This window comes from Ischnura elegans, chromosome 7, assembly GCF_921293095.1.
Source record: "Ischnura elegans chromosome 7, ioIscEleg1.1, whole genome shotgun sequence".
NCBI classification, from domain to species: domain Eukaryota; kingdom Metazoa; phylum Arthropoda; class Insecta; order Odonata; family Coenagrionidae; genus Ischnura; species Ischnura elegans.
In genome coordinates, this window is record NC_060252.1 from 95,472,723 (window position 1) to 95,482,409 (window position 9,687).

The 9,687-nt window shown below is 38.2% G+C and overlaps 1 protein-coding gene across 1 annotated transcript; it reads right to left on the reverse strand.

Moving 5' to 3' along the window:
• Positions 1 to 1,810: 1,810 nt before the first annotated feature.
• LOC124162341 lies at positions 1,811 to 7,280 on the reverse strand. The gene is made up of 5 exons (XM_046538842.1): positions 6,321 to 7,280; positions 6,046 to 6,235; positions 4,371 to 4,495; positions 2,384 to 4,283; positions 1,811 to 2,276 (listed from the first exon to the last, which is right to left on the reverse strand). Exons 1-4 carry the CDS (start codon positions 6,688 to 6,690, stop codon positions 2,389 to 2,391), a joined length of 2,580 nt encoding a protein of 859 aa, XP_046394798.1. The 5' UTR covers positions 6,691 to 7,280; the 3' UTR covers positions 1,811 to 2,276; positions 2,384 to 2,388.
• Positions 7,281 to 9,687: the final 2,407 nt, after the last annotated feature.

Below are 9,687 nucleotides of genomic sequence, written 5' to 3' on the forward strand. Positions count from 1 at the left end.
TTTCCTTCCACGTAGTGCAAAATTACAAGACTTGCCCCGATGGGAAGTTCTTGCTCCAATAACTGTAGACTTTCACGTCATGAATGCTGAATTCACTACCAACAATTCAATGAATCCAATCTTTAGATAACGCATAACCGACGTATAAATTAATCTACCATTAATAGTATTATGGGGTCTCAAAGGATGTTCATCTTGCAATTTCCTTACAACAATCCCTTAGGAACAAGAACTTCACACCAAATATACTTTTGCTTACATCATTACAAAAATACTAAGTCAAAGCTAAAATATCCACCATGATCATAAAACTATTCTAAATTAAGCTTGCCATTCATCTCTATGCCTATTGTAGTGCCCCCTTACCTTTAGTTAAACTGGATACGATTTCAACGTTCTGCTTTTCATATCAAGGCCCTATTTTGGAAATGTATGCACTTAGTTACCAATTTTGGGTGCGTAGGAAGGAAGTAGACAGAAAGTGAAATATGACTACACTCTTGGTATACATATTCATTATTATTACATAACAAAAATTACAAAATATTTTTTAGAAAACCACTCTACATACAATGTCACATAAATTTAGCAATATACATTTCATTTTCACAAAGTGTTGGCCAAGAACATAAGATAGGATAGCCAGGGCTCACAAGATACATTAAATTGGCTACTACATACTTTGCTTCTCTCCATGAGATATTTTTCAACAATTTTATTATTCAAGCTAGCATGTGATTAATAATGAAATATGATTTTTCCTGGAGTGTAGGTCATTTATACAAAAGTTAGCAGCCAACAACGTTTCGATTTATTTTCTTAAATCATCTTCAGGGCTATGTTAGAAAAATTGTGAAACAGTATAAAATACAGAGAATAAGTCTTATTAGTCTTACTCTCTGTATTTTATACTGTTTCACAATTTTTCTAACATAGCCCTGAAGATGATTTAAGAAAATAAATCGAAACGTTGGCTGCTAACTTTTGTATATATGACCTATACTCCAGGAAAAACCATATTATATATTAAATAAGGTCAAGAAACAGAAAAAAATAATATTTAATAATGAAAGATACTTTGTTTCTTCAACAGGCTAATAAAAATCTTTTTTCTATTTTATTACCAGTTTCAGCTACTACACCATTAGTATTTGATAATGATATTATAGATGAAACTGGTAATAAAATAGAAAAAATTTAACCTGTGGAAGAAACTAAGTGTCTTTCATTATTAATATGGAGTCCTCCCACCACGTATGTGCTCCAAGTTTCAATCTAGTTTGTGATGACTGTTTCCTCAGAATTCCAGCCTAGTGGGATTTTGTCCATTAATTCAGTTACAAAAATTCTGTTCAGGGTGACACAGTACATTCTGCAGAAATGGGCAGAGGTTAATAAGACAAAGAATAATTTCTTTGTTAGTATTCAGCCCTACCTATGCCATGTGTAGACAGAAGCAAAAAAGGGCCATCCTGGCTGTCAAAAACATTGGAGTGGCAGCTCAAAAGCTATGGAGCCACATACTGCAGCAAAATTAATATCCTGCGATGAAGATTTTTTGAGTGACAGCTCTCACAGGAGGGGACCTCATCGCAGGTACAAACAAAATACTGTGTTGGTATGCTGGAATGGGAAGATTCTCAGCAGTGACCAAACCCCAGCCTCTCCACCGGAAACCCTTCACAATCACTCGCTCAACTCTGAAGGAACCTTTGTAAGGGTTTGGGGGCCTAACTAAGGCTGCTTCCGTTGAGTAAACAAACACACAACCACTCATTGTAATAACAACACACAATCACTCATAGTAATAACAACACACAATCACTCATAGTAATAACAACACACATCACTCACCCACACAATCACTCAAACACACAATCACTCACAAAACTTACTCCGTGGGCTAATCTCCGGGAGAAATGCTCAAAATTGAGCAATGGTAATGTCAGGGTACCATGAATTACCAATGAAATCCTTGCTACCCTTGTAACAATGGAATAGCATAATTTTCTTGCCCATCAAAGTGTGCAAAGACATTGATCAGACCTATGGACAAAATCCCACTAACAATTCAGGAGGAAATATCTAGAGTCAATCTTACCCAAAGGCGTTGATGCATTAACCAGAATAAAAGAGAATCACCCAAAAGAAATACATGGATAGATTGCCCAATGTTATATCAGGCAAACCTTAATACCCATACAGTAAACCTGAAGATACTGGTTTAAACACTGGGGAGACATCTGTCATCACAAACCAGACGATGTGGGGGGAATCTGAAAAAAGTTTTTAAAAATCTCTATTAGACTTTATGTTACAACCATTTCTACCATATACATTTAAATTATGCTACACATTAAGCATAAGATAATGCCAGTCTTACCCTTTTTATTCAAGCTTTCTCAACTCCTCTAGGTGTTCACTAATAGCCTGAATTATTCTCCTTCTGGTCGTAACTCGTGGCTTCCCATTGATACTCTCACCTAAGAGTAATCTAATTCCCTCAGTACCAGATATATTGAATATTTCCACCAGCTTCTCCAAATCAATACCAGCTGTGGCCATTTTGGAAATCATTGAGCTTGAAATAACTCTCCCTAGGGTTTGTAATGTTGCCACCTTCTGCGCCTTCCTTACAGCTTGCAATTTCCTGTTATTCAGTTCCTGTAAAGATAAAGAATTAGTAAGGAGTACTTCATTACTTATCTCAAAATGTCTTATGAGTCCATCTAGTAATTGGCAATCAATCATTGCATTATGGGTTCCACTCTTTATTCGTTGCCATTCCTCCCCTTGCAGGTATACTGATGCAAGCTCTTCAAGTTTTCTGCAACTACCCTGACTAATGAGCTTCAATGAGTCAGTAACCCCATACACACTTTTCAAAAGATCGTCGCTCAGGTCCAACTTCTGCAGCCATGATAAAATGCGAGGAGCATCAAATCGGACAATGTTGTGCCCAACTAACACCACCCTTGACTCAAAACTGGATAAGAAACTGATGAATTTCTCACCAACAACCCTTGGAGGGGTTGTTTCAACTCTCTGGTTGTATAGGAAAAGTTCTCCATTAACAACCCTTAACCCTGTCTTCTCTGCTGCAATTGGATGAAATGTTTTGCTGGGCATCATGTAATAATTAAATTCACATTGCCCACTTTTACATGCAAGCTGCACAATATCTGCAGTGGAGGCAAATCCAGTGGTCTCAATGTCCACAATTACAAATGTCACCTCATTTAGAGGTGGTGGCAATTCTCTTGTCGTCTCCTCTAATAAAGCACAGCCTAGATCAGCTTCCATAGCAGATTGGTAACATATTCCCTCTCTACTTTCATGTGATGATATCTTTTGCTTCTGCAATGATTTCAGAAACAACCTACGTCGCTTCACAGGGACTGTTACTTGCCTCCTTACTTTGGCCTTTATTTTCTCTTCCATTCTGCTGGAATAGGACTTAGTGAGACTACCAGGGGAGAGGTCCAGCTTCCTGTTTATGCCAATAACATGTTTGGGGCCTAAATTCTTCTGGCAGGCAGCAGCAGCCACTCTTATATTCAAGGCAGCAGATGAACCATAGTGGCGGTTCTTAGGAGCCCTTATTGCTACCATTTGGTTGAAAGACTCATTTGCCTGTGAAGAACCACCAGGAGCAATTTTACTAGATTCTGCTGCAAAGCTTTCCAATATCTTTTCTAGGGCTGATTTAAGGGCACGCCCTTCAAGTGGTTTCCCACGGGGCAAACTTTTGTGAGAGTAATTGTCAGTGTCCCCTTTACACCACTCTCCACACCCTTGGTGATCCCCAAAAGCATGATTGGCAATATTAATGATTGCCCTTCTTGTTCCCTCTTCATCTCCCCTGTTTTGGTCCACAGCATATGAGAAACATCTCTTCAAATATGGTATAACATTTCTGCCCAAGAGCTGCCGATGACTTGCAGAAGCTCGATATAGCCAAGAAGAGAAACGCTTCTTAGTATGGTTGATATCAGCCCATTTCTGTACAGAGTGCTGCGACTCCCTTTGTACAGCTGCCAGCGTTGAGGAGTCACCATCTCCTATGAGAGTTGTCACTCGAACACCAGCAGTCAAAAAATCTTCATTGCAGGATATTAATTTTGCTGCAGTATATGGCTCCATAGCTTTGGAGCTGCCACTCCAATTTTTTCGGCAGTCGTGATCGTTCTTGTCATGCCCCTGACTACACATTGCACAGGTAGTGGTACACACGTCAAATGCAAGAACTTTTTTGGAGCGGTATCCAATGACAGATCCATGCCCTGCAAATGCAAAAAGAAATTTTAATCGTTAATATAGAGGGACAAATAATACATAATTTATTTCTCAGAAAATATAATGAAACCAACCAGATTTACTGTCATATGACCGCCCATTGCCTCTCTTCTGCCACCCATAGTCATAAGAGGCAATGATATCTACCTCAGCCCCATCACTGCCATGCATAGGAGACTCTTCACTCAGAGTCGTGGCACTGAAATAAATTATGTAGACTGAATGAGATGCCACATATTAGCCAAAGAACTACATTCAGAATTCTGTGACTGGGTAGAATTGTTACTAAGGAATGGAAATAGTATAATGACAATGAAGGTAATCTACCACTTCACTTATGATGTTACTGATTCAACATTAGAAAGGAATATTGGTTATGTGTAAGACTTTTATACTCTATCATTGGTTAATATAACACCAAAATACATTCTGCTACTTTGGAACTCGTTAGTCTAACAAAAGCATTAATCACCATAGTGAAACAGGTTGTAATTATAATAAATTCAAGAAAGCAATCACAATCAGGACTGCAGCATCAAGAACAACAGGGAGATGATGCCGACAAATAGGAACATTTTCTTGCAATAATGTTTAATAAGGAATTTGAAATGAAGAAGGGTTTGTGCTTGGGATATCCAGCCTTGACTTTAAAAAAATTGACAATAGGAAAAACATTCCTTTTCTGCTGTTTTCCATCCCAGCTGTTGGAGGAGTCAGTTAATGCCTTTAAGTAATCAAGAAAGTTTTTGATCCGCTAAAAGCATTGAAAGTCTTGAATGAATAAGTATTACATAGAACAATAGTTGAGACACTGAGCATGAGCATTAGAGGAAACTAACCTAGGTTTCCAGTTGAAAGTACCCAATGTTCCATACCAGTAAATTGGCTGTGCTGATTACTTTGACCTCTTTAACGAACAATGACTAAGGAATAATAAGCAGGAAGAAATTAGTTTGTCTTTAATTGCTGAAATGCTTAAGACATGGATACTATAATTGAAAATGTATGTTATATAGACTTCTAACCAAATCACCTGATGGCATATCACCATGATCAATCAAGCAGTGGCACTTGTAAGTTATGCCAGAATGTGCATGAATGCATTTTATTTAAAATTAAAGATTTACCACGATTTCATTAACCATGGTTCCTTTGTATTCAGCAGGTATGTATTTCTTTATTTATTACCCTGAGGCCTGACCCTGCATTGTTCAAAGGTTAATGACTTTATAATGGTTCAGTTCAGATCTTAGAAAGTGATCATTTTTCATCATAAGGATACTGCTTTCACACACATAACTTTTAGGAAAATCAGTGGTGGTCACCTGACATGATTTTTGCACTATCTGCCTGATTTGAGATGAAAAGCCCCTCCAGTCAACAGCCACTTATTCAACTATGGCCTCATCCTTAGTAACCGATAACAAGTAATACCGAAGGACAGTGATAATAATAATGTGAAGCAAAGGTAAAATTACACTTGAACATAGTAATCATAAAAGAAGCCACTGAAGTTCCTCAATTGTAGTTCATATATTGGACGTGACCACTACTGGTAATGTTCTTGGAAGGTAATGTACATTGAAATAAAAATCACACCGCCGAAATATTCCCAAGTACTATGACAGAACCAAATGCGACCACAAGAGGCACATTTTTGAAAAATGAACATTCTATTTTGGTTTCGCTGGACTAAAAACACTAATATGAACAGCATAATCATAAATAAACTGATACGATGAAACTTACGGTGTTGAGGTCAAAGTGAGAAGCTTCTCCTCCTCCACAGCCTTCTGGCACGACTCTCGCGCCGTCTCTTCAACCGCAGGCCCCACAGATCGCTCGTACCTTTTCCAAGTGGAATTGGCGACAGGCGGAATATTTAGGGTTGCCAAAACCCTATTCATTTGCTCGTGCCCAACACCTGACACGACGCAAGCTGAAAATGGAACAAAAATATATTTTCAGCTAATCAACTTCTTCTATTCCCAAATATGAATTAAGGTATTTATTCGAGCACTTACCTATGGCGGCCTTACAATTCACTGCGTACTGAGCGTACGAGGACTTTGCACAATGCACTGCCGTAGATGTAGCAACTTTTTTCAATTGCTCACAAAAAGAGCAGCGCACCGTCCAAATGGAAGCTAATCCACGCCGCAACTCGCCTTCAATATTTGCAAAGGAAAGAGGTTTTAGGCAGGAATCGCAGTTCATCTGCTTAGCCAACAGATTTACGTCCACGATTCGCCGACCCTCCAACGTGAAACGTGGATTCGCTTCAATTTTGGGCGACGATTCCCTCTTCACCTTCGCCCGGGAAGAAGCTTTCTGCCTCTTCTCAAACTCCTTCTTCCGCACAAACCTTCCGTCTTTACTCCTGGATGGCTTCATCGTAAAAGCAGAGAAGGCTGAAATACTTGCGTATCTCACTAAAAAATTAGAGAAATACTCGACTCTCAAAAATATTTCAACACCGAAATCTCTGCACCCTTCCTACGATTCAAGCTACTTCCAGCTAGTCACGTGTTTTTCTGAATTCCCGGGTTCCCAGGCTAGTTGAAAGTGTCACTGGTGTCACCAACCTAAGAAATTTCACGTTGTTGCCAAGTCGAGCGTCTCTTGGGCATATGTAATTTCTTTCGATAAAATGCTTCGAAATTGTTTTCTAATATGAGTAATCATTACATCTTTATGTTTTAACATTTAAAATTCCAGTAATCCGTACCCCAAGTCGGAGTTAAGGCAAAACTATACTAGGAAAACTTAGTAAGATATTACTAAATTTACCGTTGGTACCTTTGAAAATAAGTCAAGATTAAGTTTAAATTACGTAAAGTTCGTTCATAACTGAGAAAAATAAGTAACGCAAACGAAGATTTTCCGCATAAAATATTGTGAAATTGTGTCAAACGCCTTAATAACTGTTTATAATTGTAAATTTTATTAAAATTTAATCGCTTTTTTGACTTCGGAACTATCTCGCTCAAACCACCTTAATTGGCTTCTGCTATTTTTAATTGGCTTGCCGCCATTTAGGTGTCACATATCAACTCCGGCTGCGACCCCTGATCCAGCGACCCGTATCATATTTTTCCTGGGCATCAAATTTCTCCTCGGAGTCTTCGCGGGTGAAGTTGGGAGGGGAGTTGCCTTTCCCCCCCCTTCTCTCCCTCGAGGCGCTTCGGCTTTAGACTCCATGTCCCGGCACTGCGGCTAGAGGGGGATATTCAAATGCTAGGGCGCCCCCTTTGCGGCTCTCGTGAATTTCTACACACTAGTAAAAACGATAGAATATGCGGGTTATACGAAAAAGGACTCGATGGAGCAGTTTACCTGACTGAAATATTTTCCATATTATTCGTGCATTGATATTTCGGTAAAAACTAATAATGATATCCGTGGAAAGCAAAAAGAGAATTTTCTTCATTCAAAATTTTATAACGGAAACAGTGTTTAATTAAGTTAATGTGCGTTAAATTAGATAAAATAATTGTTACTGCCATACTATGTAACTGAAAAAATAGTCCGCAGCGGTTCGAATCACCGACTTTGGATAGCTGCCGTGGAAAATCTCCTTTACCACGAGGCTATCTCACTCACTGACTCCAAACGTGATTCATTACGAGCTTTCTCATGCAAGGGAATATACCAGTCTTCTAGTGCCACTAAATCAAACTGAATCTTAACACTCATTGTTATTATTTGCTGTGATATTGCGGCAGATATTTTATATAATACCTAAGATAAAAGTTGATTTCTCAAGAATGGTTAAACATAATTTGGTAATACTTTAAAAAGCAATGTACAGCTGAATTTCTGGGCAAATCGCACTTACCCCATGTGCCACGTAATGTATAAATATATTGCACATCAGCCATGGGACGCACTTGCCCCATGTACGGGGTAAGTGCGATTCCTCTACAAGATTGTAAGAAAAAATTTATAAAAATTACCACATTACAGAGAGAGGATTTTTAATCTAATTATCATTTTCAGTGATTTACATACATATTAGACATTGAATCTCCTGTTTTTAGCTAGCCTAGAAAATTTTCCTAAGCTAGTTAAAGTTGATGTATGCTATTTAGGGGTCGCACTTACCCCACCTTACCTTACATGTTATGTTCGCTATCTCTGATCGAATAGCGTCAGCGTTAATTGTAAGACAATATACTTCGACGGATCGGGCAACTTACGAGAGAAAGTAAATTTACGTTCTGGACGTGTATTTATTATTTAGCATGATCTGGTCATTTATGTGGAAATAAAAATTGCACATATCCCGCATGCATTTCCCTTTAATGATGCTGTTATAAAAATATTGCGGGAGGTGGGACTGTTGTTCAAATTTCCCTCCCACTCGTACAATGGAAAATTCCGAAACTCAACTTCCCAACTGCTGCGAAAGCGGCGCCGCTCCATTTGTTGCAATACTTTCGAATCCGACTGTACATAATACCCTACTATTCACCTCGAGGGTGTTTGGCAGGGGAAAAATATTACTGAAAACGATAGTGGATGACAAACCAGTATGATCACTCAACAATGTAAATTCTAATACATGTTTACCAGGTTATAGAGTCACCAGCATAGATTAGGTTGATATTAAGAACACATCTTTAAAAAAATGAAAACGGTACGATTACATCGGATTCGATCCCTCGCAAGACTCTCGCGAAATTACAACACACAATATAGACCCACTCGGCCACGGATCCGTATGCTGACAGCACATAACGTGGATCCACTCTCCATAGTACCTACCTAATTATTATTATTGCCTCACATATGCAAGAAAGCTGTTAAATCGTCGGAAAGAGAACTGTAAGCACACAGTAGCTTTAGATATAACATCCATTGATTAACAATGAATATGAATTCAGCTAACTCCAACATTAACCCATATGGTTGCATTATCTGAAAAGGAACTGTTTTTTTTTCTACCGCCAATGTCGGCTACGAAAAATTCAAAAATCTTTGTGTGGTAGCGTACTTTTTGTTTTTAAATGATGTCTTAGAAAAAATGCATGAATCAAAAACCCTTTACACATTATAACCCAAGGTTGCCTCATAGCGACATCAAAAATATAAGTATACATTTTCATCTCTATTCGGTAAAGATTTAAACTACGCCTTCTTTTGTGCTCTGAAGTTTAATGGTGAAATATGTAGCCGCCACAATAATTATGATTGAGTAGAAAATTTTCATTTTTTTAAATGAGAAGTCTTGAAATTTAATATCTTCCAAAAGCAGATGTGGGTTAGAAAATGTTAATCCGTATAATAGGGTAGTTTCCTTCATCAAAGAAAACGAAAGGCATTGATTGCGATTCGTTACCCACCATTAGTGTATTCGTAGTAAACAAAATATTTGGTTTTATAATTCCC